Consider the following 27,941-nt stretch of genomic DNA (forward strand, 5'->3'; position numbering starts at 1 on the left):
GGTCACGCAAAAACACGTGAAAAAATAGACCTGCCTATGCGCATGCAAAGACGACATGATATTCAATAGAAAATGAAAATGAAATGTATATGATTGTCATAACATCCCTGTCTATAACTTACAAAATCTGGATGTTAAATGAATGCACTTAGCAATTATTGCAACATCCCTGTATCAAATATTTGAATAAAATTATGGACAGGGTATCAAAGTGTTTCAAAGTAATATTAATGTAAGCGAATCTTCTGTCATAAAGTTCACAATGTAACAAAAATAGACGCTTCAAATTCATTTAAAACATCTTAAACGTTCTAGAAAATCCAAAGTACATAAAAATTGTACCGAAAATTCATATCGAAAAAATATTACGAGAATATGTCCGTTTTAAACGAAATTGTGATTAAAATAACGCCCATTTGAATATGCTTTGCATTGGAAACCGCAGCTACCCATTGTTAATAGCGAAGTCCCAACCGCGGGATCACTCAGATTGTTAAATCCCCGTTTACCCCCCCCCCCCCTCTATATGCTCTATTTGAGTTGGCAGCATTGTTGTTCTATTCAACCGGTGAAAAATCAAAACAGATATGCCCTGAAAACCGTCGAAGCAAGGACTTAGTCTCAAAGAATGCCACACAACAACGTTAAAAGAATTTTGTATAAATATACTCCAAAACTTGCTATATAGTATCATGCATATACAAGTAATTAAAGTGGATTTGTCTACAATGGGCATATCTCCCATTATAATTTCAAATACTTATAGAAACGGTAAAACTGTATTATTAAAGAAATGATTAAAAGAAATGTTAATAAAGTTATAGTTGATTTAGTATACAAATTTATATGCTGAGCGATCATGTTGTATTCGATAACAATTTATAATCTGCTATATAAAATATAATATCGGATAATGTATCTCAGACAACAATATTCATATGCAAGTCTTTCGTAGTCTCCTGGGTATCCGGACATTTGCCTCTGACATATGACAAGTCGCCATAGCAAAAAAAACAGGAAGCAAACGTCCGAGGACGCAACTGTCCGGCAGCAAATGTCCTAGAAACAACAATGTCTGATACGAAATACTATCAACATAATTATTCATTCTTTTACATACCTTCCATTACAGACCCATTGACTTTATTATTGACAAATTAAACGCTTAGCTTTTTTGATTATTATTTTAAAAAAGCAAGGTTAAATGCAAATAATATATTTAAACAGAGCGTTAATAAAAGTTTACTTGTATATGCGCTGTGTTAAAAGTCATCTTTGTGCATTACATCAAATGCAGCTCAAGCCAATAGTTTGATGTTATGAAAGTTGGATATCGGCCTCGTACATCGATTTTTCTGTTTCGGTGTCACATGAAATTCGTGATCAGGTCTTTCCTAAACAGAAAGACCTCGTATACTCGGTCGATATCCTATACTTATTATTTTAATTGATTTAGTAACTGCTATTCGAATTTCAACAGTCCCTGTGCTAACTTGATAATTCTCAAGGTTAAAATTATGTTTAAATAAATTTCAAAATGCAGCTTATTAGAATTATAAATAATAGAATACCATTCTTGACAAAAATATAAAGATTCTCTGTTTTATCATACAGTAGTAAACCTCTTCCTGACTGACCCATACATTACTTAATCCCTGTTTTTGCAATAATTCTTTAAGCTGAAATACCTAATATCTACAGTGATATTATGTAAAATTATCTGCATTAGATTTCACAATTTCATATCTCTTACATAAAGGCCTATGTATATAAAACACTGTAATACAGTGAATTTAAGATTTAAATCCAATCTTTCCCCACTCTTACTTTGATAAAAATATATACAGACTCTATAATTATCAAGGGGCAGGACGTGAAGTAAACCACTTGAACAGCATTGACGGAAACATATTTTGTTATTGTTAAACGCAGTTCAAAACTTACAAATTCGAATAAATTAGGAGAAAACCGACCAGAACAGTCATATGTCAATTTCAAAATATCTACATGATCAGTTTATATCTTCAATAACTTCGTCAAAACAGAATCTAGGATACTGAAACCTTTAACCGATTGTGGCAAATATATTGCATTATGGAATAGACATACTAATGAACTTCAAAGTAACAAAGAAACCCACTTGCCTGGCAAAAATTCGTTCACCAGTTTAAAAAAAATACGCCGTGTTTGCCATTTTGTCAAGTTTGCAACCAATTTGCTCGCTTGAACCAAGTGTGCAACCACTTCACGTCCTGCCCCTTGTTTATTTAACTGTTCATTAACCATGTTTACAAGAGTCTTAGTATATATCTAGTATCACTTCCAAGTCAGTACATGGATATGTGCCCATCAATTATCCTCCAAATTATAGGACAGATGCCACATAATTATCAAGCAATTTAAACTTCTGTGAACATGGTAAATCAATAGATTTTAAAAATTACAAATAAGTTGTCCAATGCAAATAATGCATGTCTAGCAATACCATTTTGACTTCTGTGCCACTTTTCATTTCTTTATTATATGTATTACACCTTTTATTAAGGTGTTCTAGATGACTGTAATATAGCTTATTTTGTATTAAAATTATTATCATTGTACATAGACATATTTATTGCTAAATGCAAAACCTTTTGGTAGTGACATAACTTGGACAGTTTTATAACAGAATGTGTGGCACGATATGCTTAAAGCTGACAGTTATACAACAAGAAAGTTGTACAACAAGACTATAACGTGTACGATTCCAATATATGTTACACTTGTAAATGAAATCGACGTGGAACGATACTATATCAATGGACGAAGGGCGAGCGACAGCTTTGTCATCTACACGTGTCGACATATCAATGAAGCTTATAAACTATACTTCAATGAATATATTCTGTAAATGTAAACTGTAATATTAGCAAATTATCCGAATAAATTTTGCAAATGACAAATTTTTAATGTAGGTCAAATTTTGTGTTTCTTCAATCTAAAAATCAGTTATATCACATGGAACAGTTATAATAAGGACTGGCACACAGCTTGATAAAATACTTTTGCTCGTCCAAATGGTCTCTTTCCGGTGGCGTTGGTAAATAAACGCAAACACACACACTTGATAAATTATATTAGACCCGCCTGGTGGTTGTCAAATAAAGTTTAATCAATATGTACTCGTCTTAATATATTTCCGAACTGCACAGTTCAATGTTTAAAAATTTAACCTGCATGAGGACAAAATATTCCACAAAATTAATTGCAGTCATTATAGCGGGAGATTTTCCTTTTTCAGTTGAAATTTAAAAAGAAAACCAAAAAAATGAATACGATACTATGGTATGTTATGAAAGAATAACGTAATGAAAGTGCGTTTATTCTACAAAGTAAAATGTTATGAAACTAAAAGCGCTAAAAGTACATGACAAAAATGTTATGAAACTAAAAGCGCTGAAAGTACATGACAAATTTGAATTAAAAAGAAAAATTGCAGAATGACGGTATGCTAATTAAATATTAAAATAGGTCTCATTTCGACAAGTAAAACCTAGAAGAACTTGAATATTGGATGCGTTTCAAATTTAAACAAATTCAAAGTTAATATTCTCGGAAATTATCGAATACTAGATGGCAAGAACGTAAGTCACCAATACATAAGCAAAGAGTGTTACAGATTTTGTGCATCAACAGCTCGTAGATTTCTCTCATCATTGATGTTATAAGAGCAATAAAATATGTCAGAAAATAATAAAATTATCTAATTGTCAAAGAAATATTGTGGCGTTTAATACAGATGTTCGCTTACTAATAGATCAATGGAAAGAGCATTAGATATGTAATTTGTTCGGTCCTTGTACGAGGCAAACAAATTTCCTTGTCACCTGACATCGAGTATCTTGTTCATTTGTCTCTCATCGTTGTTTCAGAAATCATGTGATCACCATCTTTAAAAAGATCGCATGGCAACGCTTAATTCTATATATTATTAAAAGTCTTTTTTAGGGAAAATAAGATGATTGTACTCTGCAATTTCATTATTTAGGAAAATTTCTATGAAATATACCCTGATATTAACATGTTACTGTTTTTCAAAGACAATTAGAGAAAAGCAATTCAAAGCTATAATTCATAGATCATATTATAAAACAAATTATAACCCTGTAAAATCAAACACTGATGGCGATAATATATTGGCACTTGTGTTAAAAAAAGACATTTTCACACTGCTGTATAATATAAAGTTGCAATTTTTGTATGATGATGACGTATTATCGGTCAGGTGATCTTTACTTTGTACGATATTGGTTTTCTTTTTCTACTGACTCTGTAAGATACACTGTATAGGAAATATCAGCGACACATTTAACCTCTCTTTATTATAACATATATTTCGTTTTAACAGTAATTGTACATAAAACATACTATTTACAAGTCAGTTAATAAGTTATAAGTGAAATATATCCGGTTGTGTGATATTTTTTCAGTACATTAAGTGGATTTTTTATTATATGATTTTGTATGTTCAAATATTTGGAAAATGCTTTCAACAAACAATGTTACCGATATTGATAACGATATTAATCACCAGCAACCTCCATTACCCCGTGCAGTTTGTATATTACTGGCTACAGCTCTCATAATTGCGGTTATCATTGGTACATTCGGCAACATAACTGTTCTTGGATTAATTTTCAGGTAAGAAATTAAACCGCATTTTTTACATGTAGTATTCAGGCCGGAACATCGTCATGGATGCTCAGCTGACCTTCTATTTAAATTTCTATTAACATGTTGATTAAACAGGTATATGATACTACTTTCTTCGGTTTTAAAGGCACATTATGCCACAGATATCGATATTTATTTAATTCATAGAAATGTGTAACGTGTGTTGAATAATGGATTTAGAGCATGTAAGATGTTCATCAGCAGAAGGAACTGAAGGAAAAAGTAATATATGACGTAATGTATCGTAAAATGTAGCAAAATGTAAACAAAGTAGTATTTTGACTTTCATACAAAATACTTATTCACTATAATTATACTAGGTAATTGCCAACAAAGAAAAAGAAGCAAAGATAGTTCATCTATCCAGCAAATGAGTAATTTTTTTGAAACCGTAACAAGATACCAAGTATTTAAAGTGTTTGTGAAATAAAATGATAGCATTTCGGGGGCATTAAGGGCCTTTAACATCTGGTATTCTCTAAATTCATTATTAAAACCTCTTTGAACTCATATTAGACAATCCTTAAGAATTAAACACATATGGATTCCTGAGGCATAATGTGCCTTTAATCAATATACGATCAAGCCATATGTGATGATTTGAACTGACCGAGATGTTACTTAAAAATTAACTATCAAAAAGTTAACACGTGCTCATAATCTTTATTTACGTAAACAAATCATCAGTTATAAAAAGCTATAATGTTGTCTTAATATCCTATGCGTATGTATAAACCTTGGAAACCGATTCACGTCAATAAGTTCTGTAAATACATGTATAAGCTTAATATAATTACGTGTATGTTTACATATAATTGTTTTATACGGTTTATAATTATTATAATATGCTTTCATTACTAAGATGGATGTTCAGATCACTTTTAATTCTTCTATATATATATTTACATTAGTGTTGTGCAGAGAAATTCTTCAACGAAAAAAAAATGCATGCTATTTACTTTTAAAATTGTTATTTCTATCTGAAAAGACAACATGTTAAATCAAAGCACAGAAGGCGCTGAATTTGTTTGGGTCTCAGAATGGCAGAAAGGTGAAGGTTGTGAGATTATAAACCAATTTGTTTTTGTATAGTGCCACCAATGCTTTCCAGTGTTTTAACTGTAGTAAATTGGCTATAAGACTAATTACAACAATGGTAGTCAATTCAATGTTTATTTAACTTAAAATAAAAATTAAAAAAAAATGAGTTGCCTCAACTGGGATTTGAACTACAGACATCTCGATTCATAAGCGAGCGTGTAAACCCCTCGGCTACGGTGAAGTTATATGTTAACGGCCTGAAGAAAACTATATTATTCTAAATTAGGGTTTTTAACTCTTATTATTTCGACGCTAAACCTGTTGTTTAACACAGATGTAAATAAACATGAAGCTTACTGTAAGCATGTATATCTATAAAGAATGAAACAATACTAGAAATCTTCGACCATTCGGGAACTACTTTGCTTGAAAATTAATGCGCCTATCATTCGACAATCTTTACGCATTGCTCTTCCCTGCATTTTTCGTCGTTAGTGTAAATATAAAGGGAAGTAACCGCTTCAAAAAAGTGGACTACTTTAGGCATTTGCTATTAACCGCATTAGGCTGTGAAATTTCGCTATCATTATTTGTTTGATCTGACGACCAAAACAAATTAAAATGTATGAAATTTCAAAAACTTGTGTATGTTTAAAGATATACTATGCTCAACTTTGATTTTTAAAAATATGAATAATTGCTACACAGTCTCTTTGTATGTATAAAATAAACATGTTTCGACTTCATTTGAAGTAGATATGTTATGCTTTGAACTGTTCGCGCTAAAATTCACTGCGGTCTACCGTACCCCGGATATTGCTCGATATTATGAGGACTTTCATCCCATTTCGCGACTTTGAACGGGGAACGAAGGAAAGTTCAGCGACGATATTTTCCAAACTAATGGCTATTTCATTTATCTCAACGGGTTTTATATATCTAGAGGTATTGTTCTAGCTCTAAAAGACGTAAAAGTATTACAGGTATTTGTAAAATTGATTAAACTACCCCTAAACGATCCGCTGCTCACTAGAAAATACTGACCGCGATACTGTTGAATCGTAAGAAATTATTATATTACCAATATAAAAAAAATTGAATCGAGCAATTTTTTTATTCACAATCCAAGTATGCTTTGTCTAAACTTCAAGCAAAAAGTGTGAAAGTACAAAAAGATACAAGCCAAAAAAGATACAAGAAAGTGTACCGAGTATTGCTTTTAAGTGTACAGAGTATTGCAAAATAACCCAACTTTAGTGTAAAGTGTATTGCAAAACAGAATGAGCACATTTGTATGGAAAATCGATATATTTGTTTGATTTTCACGTCTGTTTATCGATTCCATTTCATTTTGCTAATAATGTACTGTTTATATGATATTTATTCAAATATTTCAGAAACAATGCATTTTCAGTGTTATTACTGTTCTTTTCCTACTGGCAAATACAGAGACTTAATATCCCATTTGATTGAAAATCACACTACGGGTGAAATAAAGTGTGTGCAGGGTCGGAAGCAGGGTCGGGAGCAGGGTAGAACCATCAAAATTGACGATAAAAATCTTCAAATACATGTCTCAAGAAACTGTGATCAAGGAGACCCATCTCTGAAAAGAAGAAGAATAACAAAACATATTTAGATGATATTAATAATAGGTTTTTACAGTGCAAGTTTGTCTAAAGACACTCTTAGTAAAGATATTGGCTCGAGTGCTTATGTCGTCCAAGCATGCCGGTATCGTCTTAACCTTTTACTGCATGAGCATTGCGAAAAATGGCTGTTTTCATTGAATTAAGCCTATTGTTACAATTTTAAACTGCTATGAAAATATTAAAAAAATGCTTCAATACTGATCAAACTGGGCACAAATGTTGACTGGACCATAGCCTGTGGAAAAGCATGCTCAATTTTAAATTTCCAGTTACCATTGCAACGGGGACGTTTCAAAATTACAAAAAAATCTCTTTTTTTGCGTTGTTTTTTCCCATCAAAACTGATTTCAAGGTGCAGCAAATTCTCAATTGATTCGGATAAAGTCTTAGGTTTTCGGCGTTGATTTCACGGTACCTTTAAATTGACCTGAGGCCATTTTAGCCTCCACCCCACAAGTCCAAAACTTCTCGGCGATTAGAGCGACAACTGCCCCACTTCAACCCCCCCCCCCCCAAACAGAAGGGGGCACATCCCCCTGAGGCACCCCCTTGATGTACCTTTTTAATGGGAGGTGTCGCCGAAAAAGTGATCACTCTTTTGAACAAAATTTCTCAAACGAAAAAACAGTGATTGGGGCCTAAATAGCGCATGTTTTACACGTTTTGAGACATCAAAAGGGGTAGGGTGTAAAGCCTTCAAAACACGCCTTTATGAGGTTTTAAAGAAAATAACCTTTTTATTGCATCTGCTGCCCTTTATCATAATCTTATCAAAATCCATTATTCGGTTTTTTTAGCAGTACCTACTCGGCAGTCATACGGTAACACATTGCTAAAGACGTAACAAATTTCACGTGCAGACGGTCTGCCGTTGCTAGAGTGCAGGTGTAAAATGACCGAAAGTTACCTTTTTATGGATTTTTGGCTTAGAAGGAAGTCGGTTAATATTAGATATTGGCACAAATGCTCAATATCGTCTAATATTGACAATCTTGAGGCAGCATTAATGCAGTTTGGATGCATTTTTTTACTATTTAAAATAAGATATGTAATAATAATTAACAAATTCTGGAAAGGTAGATCCTTCGATAGCAAACGAGAACTTTTTAAACACAGAAAATTGCTGAGTTCGTTCGTTCGTTTTTCAAGTGCAGGAATGAGAACTGGATTATTCGCAGATGTTTCCAGTAAAGTACCTCCGAACTCTGCATATTTTGCACATATAGTGTAAATAAGTATACACAATAAGAAATATTTAAATTAAATGTAGGAAATACTCTGTATTTACTACTTGCATTTACTCTATATTGATAACCAATACTCGTCACACTAAAAAGCAATACTCGTGACACCGGCGGGCAACTCCAACGCAATACTCGGTACACTGACATGTGTATTTATTCTCAAAATGCACTGTCATCTGAGGTTCTTTTGTTGATTGAACATTTACAACATAAACATTATCATCATTATCACATTTCACTCGATTCAAGTTTTTCTTTTAAGGAAGTATATGCACAAAAACATCAAATTTGACTGGTCCGAGCTTATTTATCACGTGAGCAAAGTGACGAATTTTACCTCCTAATTACATTTCAAAGCTATTTCTCAACATTTTTGGGTTTTCAGTAACTAGAGAAATTATCGAAGTATTTGTTTTTCTATAAAATTTATATCAAACCAATTCAAAATGACTAAATATTGTCACTGAACTTACCTTTTTTCCTTGTTCAAAGTCGCGAAATGGGATGAAAGTCCTCATAATATCGAGCAATATCCGGGGTACGGTATACCGCAGTGTAGTTGGTCACAATATGAATTTATAGTGTCATTAAAAAGACTGGCGGTTTCATTTAGGAAAAGACCAACTTTACTTGGCCCCTAATAGGAAATGCAGTTTCCCATACATAGTTTATTCATTATTTTATTCAAATTAAACATATTCAGTTAGAATTTCATGGATTTCAATACATTTCTAAGATAAAAATATTTTACCCAAAGATGAGCATAGATGTCAAATTAATAATTATATAACCGGAAGATAACAAGTTGACTTTCCTCTTTGTCCAATCACTAGTGTTAAACGCCTTATTATATTTAGGATTATGTCAATTAAGCTTGTTAAACCTTATAACTGACGAAATGTCCAAGATCGTTGTTATAAATTCTATGTCAATATGTTACATCATTTTTTATTGAAACCGGATTGTTCATTTTGCCATTTAAGAAACAAAGATTTAACTTTTATTGTGAAACCTTTTTTGGAAATATTGTAAAAATTGAAAAATTGGACAGTTTGAATTTCCAAGTGATAACATTGTGGCTTTCCACTAGAAATAATTGTTACTGTTTTAATATCTATTTGTTAACGTCAGGATAACATGTACACATTCTATATATTCTACTTGGTATTCAACTGAGAAAGTGACATTAAATAATAAAACGAAACTTTGTGTTGTGATTCAATCAATCTTCAGCAGAACTCCAAATTAGGGCATAATACGCATAATTTGTTTTTAGCTGCGCCATGACAGAACCAACATAAGATTCTTATGAAAACGTCTCTACAAATGATAGAATGAAGTTTGCCTAAAACGAATGTATTTTTGCACGATCAAATATTTGCAAATAATTTTAATTCGCAAAACTGGCAAATATTTCCACGTCGCAAAATGAACCACTTATACAGTATTAAAAAACGCAACATTTCAATAACTTTCAACTGTTTTTAATATCCTACTTATTGACTAATTGCTACCATTTACATCTTAATTGACAATCGTTTCCTATTTTCTTACTAACATTGTTTGATGGATCAATGGGATGGGATTTTTAACCTTTTCATTATTATGTTATTTTCTTAATTACATAATTATTCTATCCATAAGATTATTGTTGTTGACATATTTTGGCTTGCTAAATAATGAACTATATATATATTCATTATTAAGCAAGCCAAAATATGTCAACAACAATAATCTTATGGATAGAATAACCATGACCCATGATGTTTTTGGCATGTCATTTTCTATTTAATCCTACTATTACAACAATATTGTAATTTCTCTTATAAAGCTTACAATACTGTTTCGATATGACTATCATCTTTATTTGTTTGGGTCGTCAGACAGAAACAGAAATAATTTCAGACCCTGATGTGCTTATTTGCAAATAGTTTAACTATTTTTATCGATGAGATAGGTAAGTTTTAAAATGTGCGACAGATTGTTTGAGTATATGTATTATGTGCCACCGCAGAAAAGGGTTTTGTTGCTGTTGTTGTTGTTGTTGTCGTTGTTGTTTATACACGTAGAATAGAAATGCTATAGATAGAGCGACCGAGCATATATTGCCCAAAGTAAAAAACTGCTGACATAAACTAGAATAATCGGCATTTCTTGTTAACATTCTTTCTCTTACAGATACAAGAGTCTCAGAACAGCATCCAATTTATTTGTGGTAAACCTTTCGATCGCTGATTTATTAATGTGTATAATATGTCTCCCAATGCTTATCAGTGATTACATACACGGACCAGCAGACAACGATATCGAAAGAGTGTGTAAGTAAACAATTTTATTCGTATATACATTCATTACAACTGAAATTTATAGTGTATTTCATAAACTACTGGTGCAATTTTATCCAAACTTTACAGGAATGATCAGTACCAAGTCTAGTTGTGCACTGTCCGTATGTCTGTCCGTCTGTCACAAAATTTGTGCAACATGAAATTGGCCATCATGAGGCGACACATGTGATTACTGATCGCTCTTGTTTTTAAGCTGCGCCATGACAAAACCAACATAAGATTCTTATGAAAACGTCTCTACAGATGATAGAATGAAGTTTGCCTTAAACGAATTTATTTTTGCACGATCAAATATTTGCAAATAATTTCAATTCGCAAAACTGGCAAATATTTCAACGTCGCAAAATTAACCACTTATACAGTATTTAACAACGCAACATTTTAATAACTTTCAACTGTTTTTAATATCCTACTTATTGACTTATTGCTACCATTTACATCTTAATTGACAATCGTTTCCTATTTTCTTACTAACATTGTTTGATGGATCAATGGGATGGGATTTTTAACCTTTTCATTATTATGTTATTTTCTTAATTACAGAATTATTCTATCCATAAGATTATTGTTGTTGACATATTTTGGCTTGCTAAATAATGAACTATATATATATTCATTATTAAGCAAGCCAAAATATGTCAACAACAATAATCTTATGGATAGAATAACCATGACCCATGATGTTTTTGACATGTCATTTTCTATTTAATCCTACCATTGCAACAATATTGTAATCTCTCTTAGAAATCTTACAATACTGTTTCGATATGACTATCATCTTTATTTGTTTGGGTCGTCAGACAGAAACAGAAATAATTTCAGACCCTGATGTGCTTATTTGCAAATAGTTTAACTATTTTTATCGATGAGATAGGTAAGTTTTAAAATGTGCGACAGATTGTTTGAGTATATGTATTATGTGCCACCGCAGAAAACGGTTTTGTTGCTGTTGTTGTTGTTGTTGTCGTTGTTGTTTATACACGTAGAATAGAAATGCTATAGATAGAGCGACCGAGCATGTATTTCCCAAAGTAAAAAACTGCTGACATAAACTAGAATATCGACATTTCTTGTTAACATTCTTTCTCTTACAGATACAAGAGTCTCAGAACAGCATCCAATTTATTTGTGGTAAACCTTTCGATCGCTGATTTATTAATGTGTATAATATGTCTCCCAATGCTTATCAGTGATTACATACACGGACCAGCAGACAACGATATCGAAAGAGTGTGTAAGTAAACAATTTTATTCGTATATACATTCATTACAACTGAAATTTATAGTGTATTTCGAAAGACATTCGTATAGGGCTATATGATATATATAACAAACAAACGATGTGCCTATCTTCACGTTAATTCCAAATAATGATGTTCTCTAACAGATCATATGAGAACTAAGGAAATCAATGGATGTTAAATATTGGCAATAAATCTTTGTTTCTAATAATCCTTATATTGATATTTACAAAGGTTTGGAATTCAAGCTCGTGTAAATACAGAGAAATTTACAATACATTTATTAATGTGAAGGGTCGTAAACCTTTTTTACGACATTGGTTGATTAGTGACTAATTTACCGAATAAAGAGTTGTTATTCTAAACTGAGGATACAAAATATAACGTTTGTAAAGATTTTGGTACATTTTGAAAAATACACAAAACAGAATAGCTAAGTATTCAGATGTTTTCAAAAAAAAAAAAAAAAAAAAAACTGAATTGGCATTTTGAATTACATGTATAGGCAATTTGTTTTATGATATCTTCACGACAAATCGCCCTTTGTTCGAGGAAATAATGGCAATGTAGGAATTAAATTCCAACCTTATAGGGGAGAAAATAAAACAGACGCTTGGGCATCAAACCATGATCCCAAACTTGATACGCCCCTGTAAACACTATCAAAATATTTTAACATTTAAACACGTATGGGACATTTGTTACAACAATAAAACAGGTTAAATCTATAGAGATACTGTATGCCGCTCCCCTGTCCCAAACTCCTCATGCATAAGAGATTAGTACGAAAGATAAGATAATAAAAAAATACGTTCACATTTGCAAATAATTCCACATTCTACCAAAATTAAGACCCCTTCGTATACCCTTTCTGTAAAAACATACAGATTGTGTGGTTTTCTCAACGTGTAGCCAGACAACGCATTTAATATTTGGTATAGATATTTTGATAGAAAACTGTTTTGCCATATTTCATTATTTAAACATCGCCACAAAAAAGACAGTGATGTAGTACATAATATAATGCAATTTCCAGTTTTTCAAGTTTTTGTTCAGGAGATAGACATTAAATTTCGGAGTACTTAGAACATTTGTTAAGTGCATATGTCATTTTAGTTAACAATATGTTTAAGACTCTACGTACGCATAACGACTTAGGAATTTTCTCTTGATGCAAAACTAATCAGTTCTGTTTGTTTTCAGTTTGCGCGATCAATATGTTTCTTGGAGCGTTCACGGGATTTCTGTCAATATGGTCACTTGTGTGTTTAGCCTTTGATCGATGTTTAGTGATATCAAGGACAGTACCAGTCCGATACCCGTCCGATAAGACTAAAGCGTTTTATATCATCATCGCCATATGGTTATTTTGTGCCACTGCGGCGTCTTTCCCTGTAACCGGCATCGTTCATTACGCATTAGATGGACGAACAATTTCTTGTGAAAAAGGATATATATTTACAAAGTCTGCATCAAATATTGCTTTCAATATCTCGTTGCAAGTTTGTTTCTTCGCAATTCCTATCACTTGTATCATAAGTTGTTACTTGGTGATATTTATGAAAGTTCGAAATCATGAAAAAATCTATTTTTCTGTACGAAAAAGTAGAGCTGATGATGAAGTGTTGTTTAGGCGGATGCGCAATAAAAAAAACCTTGAACAGAACGAAATGAAAACGGCCAGGGCGGGTATGATTCTTATATCTGTGTTTTGTATTTCCTGGGCACCTTTCAGTATTGTGTCGTGGATAGGTTTGTTTGGTAACAGAGCGCTGCTGACCCCAATGGTTATTTCTTTACCGGCGATCTTTGCTAAAATATTAACAATAGCCAATCCACTGTTGTATGCGTTGTTGCTGCCAAGTTTTAAATCAAAATTAGTGATATTTTGTAAGAAGTGTTTTCTACCGAAATCATCGAAATTTGGATCAGTACAGAGAAACATTTCAAAAGCTAATTGTCGAGAAAGTTGTGGAAACAACCGGTCCAGTTCCATACCTAATATCACAAAGACATAGACTATTTGATTTGTTCATGATTGCGAGAAGACATGAAAAGAAATTAAAAACTTTCTGTCAATCATTCATAATGATTGTGTTCCACGGCTTACCAGAGTCATTTTGTCAATTATTCCTCATACAAAAATGTGACCTACTTTGTATTAAGGACATTTGCTGTCCTAGTATTCAACATGATCGTGGTCTAACAAGAGTTCAAACACAGCCTTCCTGACACCTTAATTACTTGCTCAGATATTTTTTACTTATCATATGTAAGTTAATATTTTATTAACTACGGTAGGTCTACAAAAGTTATTCAATTGGTCAAATATTGCTGTGATAAAAAGATGTAAAAGTCAGCCCCTAAAAAAATCTAAAGTAATGATTTTAAAGAACGGTGGCACATTAGAGAAAAGCGAAGTAATTGATACGCATGTATAAATGTTGTAAGCAATCTCAGTTAAGTAGAAGTAGCATTAACTTAAACAGAATGGCTGGTGAACAAACGTCTAAAGCAAAGCGATTGCTAATCGCAATACTTTCATAGATGTACGACTACATACAGTTCCCTCAATAGAAGTATTTTGAAAACATTTAAACACAAAAGTGTGTCCATTTTCTTTAAGGATCAGAAATATGGAGTAAACACAAGTTAATACAATCAGAGTTAGTGCATAAAGATGTTGTGTGAAAGACAAGAAAAATTAATGCAGGTGTCCTTGGTGACTTTGGGAGATTCCATATGTTAATACATGCTGCTAAAAGAGCTGCAAGATATTGGTGTACAGAACTCGAAATGGACGAGCATCGACTAGCAAAAAAATATTATCTCATGCAGTTGTGGCAAGGAAAATTTAGGAAACAGTATTTACAAGAATTGTCAGCAAAGATAAATGATAGTTCAAATTTATATGCGTATAGACAGTAAATAAACAAGAACATTTCTTATTAGTTGTAATAATAAGAAATGAAAATTAAAAAATGCTCTTGCATAAGTTCGGTTAAGAAAACAAAACAAAAAAATTATGTAAATTAAAAGTTCGGTTAAGAAAACAAAAAAAAAATAATTATGTAAATTATGTCGCAATGCAATTGGAAATGAATTTCGTTTTGTTTTAGTTCGTAAAAGTTTGTATTTGCTAACAGAAATATTTATTCACAATACATTCTATAATAATCCTTGTATATATAAATTTATTATAATAATGTGCTGGCGTTCGGAAACTGCTAAAACAAACCTAGTTATGTATACATATACATTCCAAAGAAAGAAACAAGGAGTTACATAATACAGATACTAACAGAAATTGCTATTAATAAAAATTTGAGAATATTCATATTATATTTTTGATATTACATTTAAGGAATCGATTTGTATACTATTCTACAGATACTTACAATTTGAAATTGTTAATGTTATATATTAGAGAATATTCAATACTATATCTAAGGAATAGATTTGAATACTGTAAAAAGATACTGAAAACTGGAAATGTTTGAGAATATGTTTATTACATCACTGATATTACATTTAAGTACAAACGTTTGGAACGTCTCAACGCACTTGCAATTCGTTCTTTTGAGTTACTGTACGCTAGTTTTTTATTTTTCAATTTACCGATTTAAGAGAAAAAAAAGAAAAAAAAAATGCATTGTCGATGGCAGAAAGATATTTCAGTTTATCCCGATTCAGAAAAATTTTGTGCGTACATGGTACTTACCAAAGAAATGAAAATGAATTACATCGCCGATTGTCTAAATTCCTCAGTAATAAATTCATAAAAACACTTGCTCCATGTGTGAAAATAAAATTGCATAAATATAATGAGGTCACTGTTAAATCACACCCATTAAGTTTACACACAAGATGACCTCTAAGAGGTAACTAGCGGTCTCTTCAAAAGAATCTTTGATGTTTACAAACCTGTAGCCCTGCTGTTTTAATCCGAAACATCAAAGGAAGTGCCGACACTTAGATGACGTGTACACAATATTCTATTGATCAAAAGTTAGAAAAAGAAACTGTCATACTTTTTTTGTGACAAAAATTATTACGCATTTTAAATTATTGTGCAAGAAGATATTTTTATTGGATAAATAGTTTCAATTATTGACATAATAAATCGTGAGTGCATGTGTTTATCTGTGTTACATTCATTTAAAGCTTTGGAAGGATTGTGTACATGTTAAACCATTAAAGGCATACGTTTGTAAATGGTTAAAAACTGATGATGATGATGATGATAAATCAGACTGGTTTATTTATACTTAAATCATATTTATTTTACAAAGAAGTGAATAATTTACTTGGATAAAAACTGGATCCTCCATTCAGCAGCCACCTGTCTTAAGCAGCCAAAATGACTGCATCCCTTGGCTGGCTGCTTAAGACAGTTTCGACTGTAAATTGATTTGTATACTGTCATTTAAAGAAACTGAACGTTTGAAAATGCTGTTATTATTAATTTCAAAGTATGTTAATTACATCATTGATATTAAATTAAAGTAAATCGATTTGTATACTGTCATTTAAAGATACTGAAGAGTATGTTTATTACATCATTCATAATACATTTTAAGGAATCGATTGTATAGTATTATACCGATAATGACAGAAATTGTATATATAAATGTGAGCCATGCCATGACATAACCAGCATAATTGGTTTGCGACCAGCATGGATCCAGATCAGTCTGCGCATTCCCGCAGTCTGATCAGGATCCATGCTGTTCGCTATGTTATAGGGTTTGTAAGCAAACTGCATGGATCCTGATCAGACTGCGCAGATGCGCAGGCTTGTCTGGATCCATGCTGGTCGCCAACCCATTATGTTGGTTTTGTCATGACACAGCTCATATATATTTTACAAAATACTAACTATGTTACATTTAAAGATTCGATTTGTATACTTTAAAAAAATAAATTTGTATAGTAAACTTCATTGAATTATGAACTGTATTGTGTTGAATAAGATTCTACAGTAATGTGGCAAATGGAATATTTTTCATTGCGGGTATAAAGTTATACGACGTTGAATATGTCCAGCTGAAATCATAAAACAATCGCTCTTAATTACCATTAAGCACGGAATAGCCATAAGTGCAGATCTTATCTTTTGTTTTTCATTAATATCGACTCGCAACTCGATAAACTTTTAAACCATGTTTTTTTTTGTGTTTTAAATAAAACTATTTTTATACCCCCTTTTTAAAAACGGGTCGTATTATGAGACAACCCCCCCCCCATTCTACCGGGCGGGCGCGGGCGGACGGCGTCCACTTTTGCTCGGAGCATATTTCCTACACCTATGGAGATATTTACTGAAATCTCCTAGAAATGTTCACCACCGTGGATGCCGTGTAGCGCACATGAACTATAGGTTCAGATAAAGATGTGGAGATATACTTGGACCATTTTTTCTTGCATAGCAGACTGGTGTTTCCGTGTGTTTTACCCATGACGGCAATTTCATCTGGCACGGGGGTCCCAGATGAGTCGCCTGCAGTACAATTGCACGCTTAGGATGACGTCATTTTATCGTAATGAATGAAGTTGTACTTTCATACGCTGTTGTATGAAACTAGTTACGGCTGTAACGATAAATTTCCGTTGAAAATAAAGAAAAGGAATTTAAATTATAATGGAATATTGTAGAATATGCAAGAAAAAATATCTGACATATCTTTGCGGTTAGGATCGGAATATCCGCCCCTCGGTCACCCGCCCGTGGGCAGTAACTTAGCAAGCCTCATTACCGCCCAATGGGCTAGTCACCTCGGGACGGATATTCCGGTCGGAACCGTAACATGTGACAGATCTTATTAGTCATCATTTATTAATGGCTTATGACACTAAATGTCATCAAAGACGCCGCCGAAAATGTGTACAGTCACAGGTAATTTGCAAAGTCAGCCTTGACATGTGTTCCCTGTTACAACTTTGCAAAAAAGTAGAACCTATCTAATGCTTAAATTCACAAAGTAATACCATGTTTGAAATTCGGAAATGTCTGGCCAAAGCAAAGTAAATTGGATAACAAGTTAAAGTGAAATAATTCGTATACTAAATAAATTCAAGACAAAGACGTCTCCATTGCGCCGAGAATATGTCTCTTTTGCCGGCATATATCTTCCTTCAAAACATTGAATATAAAAATAAAAATATTCCTTTTGGATTTAAAAACAAAACTTCCTTAATGACATATTATATTCAATATATAGAATAAATTATAGTTTGATAATTGTAATTCATAATCATTCATTGTGCTCTTTAAAGGAGCGTTGAGATCCCGACTAAGTCCATTTCCTAGGCATGTTTGACTTTCCAAAACATAAAAAAAATCCTATTGAAATTTGCAAAAAACTTTTGATACTTCATTTGACATGTATAATTTATTTTAGTTTGACAATTGTTATTTTAACGAAACATTGTTCCCTTAACAAAGATTGATAAAAAATACGTGAAATTACCCAAAGTCGCGGGTTTACATGTTTTAACATGGCATTATATTTAAATGTAAAGAAAAATTGTTGTTTTGTAGATTTTTTTTTCATTTACCCATTAACCTTATGAGCATTTTGTGAAAAATGGCTATTTCATTGAAAAGTCTCCCGTAACAGGTTCAAATTGCTATAAAACTATAAAAACTGCTTCAATACTAATCAAACTTGACACAAATGTTGACTGGACCAATGCCCTTGCAACAACATGCTCAGGCTTAAATTTCCTGTTAACATGGCAACGGGGGACATTTCAAAATTGCCAATAATCAATATTTTGCACTGTTTTTTTCCCATAAAACTTGACTTCAAATTGCTACAACTTCTAAATGGATTGAAATAAAGTCAAAATTAATGATTTTCAGCGTTGGTTACACGTTACCTTATGATCGATCTGGGGTTATTTTTAGCCTTTCACAAGTCCAAAATATTCTTGGCGATTAGGGGGACTGCCGCCAAACAGAAGGGGGCTTATCCCCCTTCTGGCAACCCCCTGATGTATCTTTTGGTTGGGGTCCGCGCCGAAAAAGTTGTTGTCATTGCGCCCCAAAATTTCCGTTGCGTATTTTCGTCAACCCTGAAGACATTTTCACAAAAACATCTTATGATTTTGAAGTTTTGTCTTACAATAATCGTAAGTTAAATCTTAAGTCATTTTCAACGCCATTGGTCGGTTAAAATTTTATCTTATAATAAGATAAAAAAATCACTTAGTGAAATAATTTTGACGATAAAATTATCTCTAACAACGTTTATTATATATTGATAAATGTGCATGCTCTATATTTGATTCTGGTTTTAAAATCAAGTAATAAAGAACTTAAAATTTGTATTGAAAACAAAAAAGTTACAATAAGAAAAAACATTTTTCAAACTGATATATTTTCTATCTTGATTGAAAATAATTTTATGTATCTAAGTGATTCAGAAACAAAGTCTGTGACGTAAATGCTAAGATATAAATAAATAAAATGGTTCCACTAATACATTCAGGGAATGTTCAAAATAAAACCCACAAAATTGTAAAAAATATTTGTTTTTTAAGAATTCTATATATAATTCACATGAAACCATTCATAATCCTCTCCACCATGACGTCATCAAGTCATGACGGCACAAAAATGTTTAAGTTGCACATTTTTATGAAAAGTAGAATTCACAACAAATTCTGAAATGTTTGTCTATTGCGACAATTTTGTTTGTTTGTTTGTTTCATTTTACGCCTTTTTCCAACAGTATTTCAGTCATATATGCGGGTAGTTTCCTAACCATCGATCCTGGAGAGTTACACCAGTACTAGACAACCTTCCTCCGCGCTAAACTACCCAAGCATCTCCCGGGGATCGAACCCACGCCAGAGAGGTAACGGGATTAGAAATCACCGACTCTAACCCCTCGACCTAGGAGGCGGTTAAGATTGAACGTCTGGTCAAAGCAAAATAAATTAAATAACAAGAATAATTGAAATGATTGTTTAAAATTAATTCAAGAGTATATCAGCCGAGAATATGTCCATTTAAAAATTGGTACGAATTGCATAATGTTTGAATGATTTTGAGGACGAACTGTTCTGCAGTGATCACCCCTTTCTGGTTGTAGCGTAGTTTGACGTGCTTTCTTAACGGTTGAGGGAGAACCCTGGGCGTGCTTAAGACTTTGTAACTTGTAACTCAATGACTCGACAAGTGATATTGATTAAGATGTTCTGGTTTCCTTCCGCCCCGTCAACGAAGACTAAATGCTAGCATACGGAGCATCATATTAAATTTGTCGCCAATTTAAGGCGTAGCCTTACTTCAACTAAGGCGAGGCAAATGAAGTGAGTCATACTGCCTCAGTCGTAACCTCTCTCAACGGTTAGGTTTAAGAACTATCGACTATAGACTGGCTCATTGGCACGTTATCTATTATGTAAATGAAATTAGATAATGATAAACTGAATATGATATTCAAACATAACACTATCACTTCAGTACAACGTTTATTCTAATCATCTATTAAAGCTTTATGACATGTTGTTCATTAGAAAGCTATTTTTATTGAAAACATTGTCAAAACAAAATAAAAAAAATACACAAAACCATTTCTTAAATCATCCCCATTTCTGTATGGACAAATGCATATCTACTAGACGCTGCGTGCATGCGGCGTCTTATAGAATTAACGCAGAAGTTTCAGTTTGTATTCTTTTCCAAATGCAATACATGTACATATAAAGCACAAATAACTGAAGACATTACAATGTTATTGTCACGACTGTGCAAAGAAAAAGAAACTCATAGACTATCACTAGTTTTGTTTACCAAATAAAAATACAAAAATAGAACAAAATCAAAGTTTAATGACGATTGAAGCCGTATCTAAGTACACCAATTTTTCTTCTTTTCTAAATTGTTAAAGTACAAATTCTAATATAACAAGAAATCATGGCAAAATGGTTTAATTATCGTGGGAAAACTTAGAAAATTGTAGTTAATCAAACGAAATAAGATAAATAATTCAAGGAATAAAGTTTGTACTTTCTATCATAGAAAATTGACGATGTCGAGATTAGTTTTACGTTGTAGTTATATAATCATCAACTTGTACCACCGCAAAAAATACGCGCAAATTATAGTCTACATCCAGAGCTTCACACGTAAATAATTTTTAAGTGTATACGTTCGGCAGTATTGCATGATGAGAAACTGATTTAACGTTATTAACGGGAAAATATATTATGTTAAAAATGACGTTTATTCGTGCGTCCTTCTAACGCATGCAGTAAAAGAAAGTCCTATATAGTAACGAAAGAGACCAGTTAGGACTATTTCAGCTCTCTGGGTTATATTCAAACTGAATAATTATACTGTATAGCCAAGTACTTTATAAAACATAAAACATTCAATTGTTGTTGTTTTTTTATTCTGTTGTAAATAAAACGTACTATAAAATGATACTACTTTTACCAACAGACCAACGTGTCTTTCTGTTTCTTGCAGAAGACACCTGACTTGAAAAGGGAGGGAGATGAATAGTATAAGATATGTAACTTTAATGACCTGTTTATAAACTGATTTATGACATACGAGATTTCGTATAACGCTTATCATATTAGGCATATTAAGATGTGTGTACAATCCAAATAAGCAACTTTATACCAAAATAAGCAAAGTCATATTAAAATAAGCATTTTCGTATAAAAATAATAAAATTCATTAGCAAAACCATATCAAAATAAGCAAATTGGTATCAATATAGGCAAAGTTTTTTTCAAAATAGGTAAAGTCAAAACAGATAAAACAAAGCCATATTTTGTAAGCAAAGTTATATCAAAAGAAGGAAATTTATATATAAAAAAAGCAAACACATAAGCAAAAACATATCACAATTTTCGAATTGTTATCAATATAGACAAAGCCGTACCAAAATGAGTAAGGTCATATCAAGATAAGCAAAGTCACTTCTAAATAAGTGAAGTCATATCAAAATTAGCAAAGCCATATCAAAATAAGTAAATTGATATAAAGATAGGCAAAGAGGTATCAAAATGAGCAAAGTCAAAAGAGAAAAAGCAAAGTCATATCTTATAAGTAAAGCCATATCTTATTTGCAAAGTCATATAATAAAAGCAAACTCATATCAAAAAGCTGAGTCGTTTAAAAATACGCCAATTCATAAGCAATTTCATATTTAAATAAGCAAATTCTTCAGCAAAATCATATCAAAATAAGCAAAACCATAACAGAATAAGCAAAGTTATATCACAACAAGCAAAGTCATATCAAGTAAAAAAAGTCATATCTTAATAAACAACCATGGCTAAACATAGTCGATAATAATACACACATTGCAACGCCACTGACAATTCACGTAAAAAAAAAACAAAAAAGATTAATACATGTATATGCAAAACAGGCCGTATTCCCGCAGCAGAAATATGGTTACAAATACTGCTACAAAGTCATTGATATCACATAACATGAGATTTTTTTCTTGAATCTTGTATTTTTTAACTTTTTTTTTTAATTTTAGTATGTTTAGTCAAGTTTGATTTTCTCGAAATATTTTTGCTCTCGGGAGGTAGTCAGGTAGAAAAACACTAGTAATTTACCTGGCATTTAAGTTAAAATGCAAACACTTTTGATGCATTGTTACACTAATAAAAAATCCTCAACAAGACATCACATTTGCTTGTTTTTGATTCAATTTTACTGTTACACGTGTCACTCGTTTTCACTACATTAAGAATAAAATGACAAAAATAAACTATTACCGTTCGCAGATTATGTTCATTTGAATGTTATTATGGTTTTAAATTTAAAAACACAGATGTTTTGGGAAAGCTTTTACATAGGTCAGAATACTCACAAAGGGTTTTCATTATCCTAAATTTATTATCCTAATTTTACGAATTAATCAAGCAGCTTATTAAAGGCCCATTATGCCTCAGAAATGCTATCATTTTTTCATTTCTGAAAAAAAACTTTTTATTTTTTGTATCATGTTACGGTTTCAAAAATTCTCGTTTGCCACATAGATGAACTATATTTTGCTCTCTTTTCTCTGTTGGCAATTTGGCATAATTAAGGTGGATTAGTATTTTGTAAGGGAGTCAAAATACTATTCTGTTTGCATTGTGCTACCTTTATGACACATCAGATGTAAAACATCTAACATACAATTAATAAATTATTATAACATTATCAAACATATGTTTGACATTTCTAAACGATAAACAAATATGGATTTTGAAGGCATAATGTGCTTATAATATAGCAACATCGGCCGATGATGTATTAACCCTGCGATATAGTTTAAAGTCGTGACAATCTAAAAAACAAACAAGATCTGCTTATAAAGTCCAGTTGTTACTTATATAACATAAACATTTGAAGGTCAATAAACTTTCGTCACGGTATCTGCTTCATAATCATGAGTCGATGTATCACATTGAGGAATCTGTTCATGATACTGTTAACTTCTGAATCTTGAACATATCTATATTGTGACAATTTTTTAGTTTATTAATTATGGAGATTGATTTTACTTTGGATTAAAAACAGAGTCTTCATTTTATCAGTAATGAATACCAGTACTACTAATTTGTTGTAAATGTTAATTGCATTTTCAGGTTACCATAAATCATTCTGATAAGCACAATACCTGAGCTGGTCAGGTCAATTATCTAATACATGTTGGTCTGTTATACCAATTTATTACATTTCCAGGTAACCTGATCTTTTCAGGTACTCTAAATGAATATATGACATTTTCAGGCCTTACCCACTTTCTGCCGGGTTACTTATGCAATATCATTTGATATAATTCAACATTAGTCAATTTCAGTATACTAATCATTTCTTCAGGTATACCTGAACTTTTAGAGTTATGTTTTAGTATAAATAGTAGGTTTATTCTCAGAAAGGGAGATTTTAGATTGAGTTTTGGATTAGATAGTTTTTGATTGGGAGATAAGTTTGAGATTAGGTTAGGATGGAAATTAGGGAGAAATATAGAAATATGGAAAAGAAAATATTTGAGTATTTCAGTATAATTCATCAGAAGTTTTATTTTTAATGTTGTAAATATTTTAATAATGTCATGTTTGAGTGCAATAAAGTTTAATATGTTTGTGCGTTTGCGAATAAATGAAAAATAAATACGTAGAAGTAGAAACTGTATTCTTATGTGTTTATTTCGTGCCTGATGAATGTTTTTTTTTCATGCAGGACTTTGTTAGCCAGACTTACCTCTCCAATGCTACTTAAGGAGTAGGGACTAAGTTTGGTTACAATATGCAATAATACTTTTAAATTTCTTGATTGGAATAGTCGAAATATATTTGCTGTTCCTTGAAGTGTTGAAGTCCTTGTAGACAATAAAATTGCAGGGTAAGTCGATACCAGATCGTGTGTTTACATTAATAGATATCAAATAAATATTTCCATGCCAATTATCCATTTTGTCAACGATTTTTATTATAGTCAGAACACACACACAAACACACACACACACAACAAACGCACGCACAAACGCAAACACACACATACATATGTTTTAAATTAAGTATGATGTAGTATAAATAAAGAATCAAAAGACATTCAGAAATGTATAAGATATGTTACACCTCCTTAATGTCAATTTCTACACTGTCTGGTAATAGATAGCTATAGCCTTTTGTTTTTGTTTTTACGCATGCAGAAAATAATCCAGACGGTCTAATGATCATCTGATAAATCGTTCAATTATTTAGGTTTCAAGTTGCGAATTCGTGGCGATGAATACTGTTATATAACATGTTTAATAAGACAGAATGATAGTGGTGCTTTCTTTCAATAGCGACAAAATTTACTTGATCATATTTTGATTAATGAACCCAATAGTTAATAGTTAGTAAATTTCTTGCAAAATGTTTGTAACCCGATGTCTGTAACCCCAAATGTATGTAATCTTAGAAACAAATATAAAACTAAATGTCATCTTAATTGTACCGACGGTGTCAAAAACTGTCAATGTATTATATTTTAACACTAAGAAATATAATTATTGTGAGAATTTCTGCCTTATTTTTAACGCGTTACACCGTTTTTTAAGTTAAAGAATATTGTAACCAAACACTCGTATACTATGGCCAAAAAATTTTTAGTGCTTTTATTCCATTTTGGGCTTTTTTTGATATGGGGGACTTACATTTTGCTTGTTTCTTTACTTTTTTTTAGGGAAAATTTAAAACCTGCGTTTTGCTGAATTAAAATCATCCCCTTTTTAAATTACTAAATTTTGCATTTTTCATGAAAATCCCAACCTTATGTTTTTCCCTTTACAAAACCTTTCAAACTAAACTTTTTTTAATATCTATAGGGTTTAAATTGCACTTTTTAAAGGAAAACCCTATTTTTTTTGGGGTTTTTTAAGTTTAAAAAATTCTTTGCTTGTTTTTTGATAAACTTTTATGAAAACAGGGTTTAATTTTTCTGCAGTATCTTTAATTTGCTATAAATCTGCTATGGAAGCTTGAATTGACCCCCTAGATGCCATGTTCGTATTTAACTCGTGTGTCGGCATGTCGACCCTTACCAAAAAAAGGGCTCTCTGGTGAACATTGCGGCAAGTTTGCCGCAAACATTGCGGTGAGTTTGCGGCAAACTGCTTTCAGCAATTATTTACCATGCAAATGAGGTTTGCGGCAAATTTGCCGCAACTCATGAGGTTAGCGGCAAACTTGCCGCAAACTATAGGGGGAGGTAGCTTCTGTTTGCGGCAAATTTACCGCAAACCTCATTTGCATGGTAAAAGTTTGCAGATGTTCGCCAAAAGTTTGCGGCAAATTTGCAGCAAACTTCATTTGCATAGTAAGTTTGCGGATGTTCGCCAGAAGCTTTTGGTAACACTGCGGCAAACTTCATTTGCATATTTGCCAGTTTCAGCAAATATGTTATGGCGATATTTTGGCAAACATTTTGGTAAAGTTCTGGCGAACAATTTTTACAAACATTGGAATAATAAAAACTAGCTGAATTATAAGAAAACAAATACATATTGGTTTAACACATTTTTTCAATAGAAAATAAAAGAAATATTACAAACATATCAGTAGAATAAAATGAAATTTGATAAATTTATAAAATAAAGAAATTAATTCCCCAAAAGAGATAAATTTTACACACATTTTATTAGCAACTGATTCTATACATATTTGACTTTCATAAATTTCCACTCTTTAGTTATGATGCTATCATGAATTGTTCATATTACTTAATAATCAATTAAAACAAGAGCCGGTTGAACCGGGGTGATCCTAGATACAGAAAAGTATATCTTTTGAAGTTTCAGGGTTATGTCCCAGACAAAGTTCAAAGTGTGATAATTCCAAAATAGTTGTAAAATCCCACTTTAAATAACAACGTTATGGGCCGTACACATTTTTGCTTCAAGGTCATGCTGTGACCTAGACCTTCAAGGTAATGACCCAAATGTTGCATGTGACATATTGTCTCAATATGGTGATCATTTCTGTGAAATAGTTGTAAAATCCGACTTCAAATAACGAATTTATGGGCCGGACACGATTTTGCTTCAATGTCATGTTGCGACCTTGACCTTCAAGGTATTGACCAAAATGGTGTGTGCGACACATCGTCTCAATATGGTGATCATTACTTTTAAATAGCTTTAAAATCCGACTTCAAATAACGAAGTGATGGGCCGGACATGATTTTGTTCAAGGTCATGGTGTGACCTTGACCTTCAAGGTAGCGACCCAAATGTTGCGGGCGACAGGTCGTCTCAATATGGTGATCATTTCTGTGAAATAATTTTAAAATCCAACTTGAAATAACAAAGTTATGGACTGGACACGACTTCAGATTCGTATGTACGTACAGACAGACAACCCAATGACTATATGGTCCGCCGAAATTTTTCGGGGAGCATATAAACAATGTTTGACAATAGCTATTTTTCAGCACATGTTGCAGTATTTCTTAGCACCATAAATGGGAAATATAATATTGTTGTAAAAGCTAAAAATCAGAAAAGTTAAAGTTTGAAATCTTCTATCTGGACAAAAAAGTTTCATTCAAACATGAACTGGCATGGAATAACATACATACTTCGACATCCACTTAGACAAATCACTATTAATAACAATAAATACTAACAATAGCGTTATGTGTTATGCAAAAATAGACTAGACCAATAATGGCTTTCAAAATTGTAAAAATGAATCTCAAAAATATATTTTGGTCTTAAACAAACAACATATTTCATGGACATAATACCTTCAGATTTAAACTCATATGTCATATAACATTATGATTGTGAGCAAAACAATATCTGACACGAACAATTATGGCTTTCAAAAATTGTTAAAATTAATCACAACAATATATTTGGGTCTTATACAAACAACGAATTTCATAGACATAATTTTTTGTTTGCTTGTTTTGGGTTTTTACGTCACATCAACACAGTAAAGGTCATATCGTGACGTTCAGGTGCCCTTCCTTGCATTATTTCAGGCACGAACGGGTATCTGAGTAGAACCACTGACGTTCAGTTAAGCTAGCTGGATAGTTTCCTCACAAGACAGATTCCAAAGTCCCTGTCGGATTCCAACCCACAGCGGTGAGGGGCAAGTGGTTTGAAGTCAATGACCTTAACCACTCGGCCACGGACGCCCCTCATGGACATAATAACTAAAGATTTAAACTAAATGTCT

General features: G+C 32.2%; 1 protein-coding gene across 1 annotated transcript; it reads left to right on the forward strand.

Moving 5' to 3' along the window:
* The first annotated feature begins 4,335 nt into the window (after positions 1-4,335).
* On the forward strand, positions 4,336-16,883 carry LOC132733725 (rhodopsin-like). Its single transcript, XM_060720401.1, has 4 exons — positions 4,336-4,680; positions 10,829-10,968; positions 12,086-12,232; positions 13,443-16,883. The coding sequence occupies exons 1-4, from the start codon at positions 4,523-4,525 to the stop codon at positions 14,255-14,257; spliced, it is 1,260 nt and encodes a 419-aa protein (XP_060576384.1). The 5' UTR covers positions 4,336-4,522; the 3' UTR covers positions 14,258-16,883.
* The last annotated feature ends 11,058 nt before the right edge of the window (positions 16,884-27,941 follow it).

The sequence above is a fragment of the Ruditapes philippinarum genome, unplaced genomic scaffold (assembly GCF_026571515.1).
Source record: "Ruditapes philippinarum isolate M1 unplaced genomic scaffold, ASM2657151v2 ctg1789_1_1_1_1, whole genome shotgun sequence".
NCBI classification, from domain to species: Eukaryota; Metazoa; Mollusca; class Bivalvia; order Venerida; family Veneridae; genus Ruditapes; species Ruditapes philippinarum.

What these genes read in the sequence shown, in the direction of transcription:
- LOC132733725 (XM_060720401.1), top strand. Translation starts at nt 4,523, where the DNA reads ATGCTTTCAACAAACAATGTTACCGATATTGATAACGATATTAATCAC. An exon ending in CAACGATATCGAAAGAGTGT is followed by an intron (nt 10,969 to 12,085) that starts GTAAGTAAACAA and finishes AACATTCTTTCT; the next exon opens with CTTACAGATACAAGAGTCTC. An exon ending in CAACGATATCGAAAGAGTGT is followed by an intron (nt 12,233 to 13,442) that starts GTAAGTAAACAA and finishes GTTTGTTTTCAG; the next exon opens with TTTGCGCGATCAATATGTTT.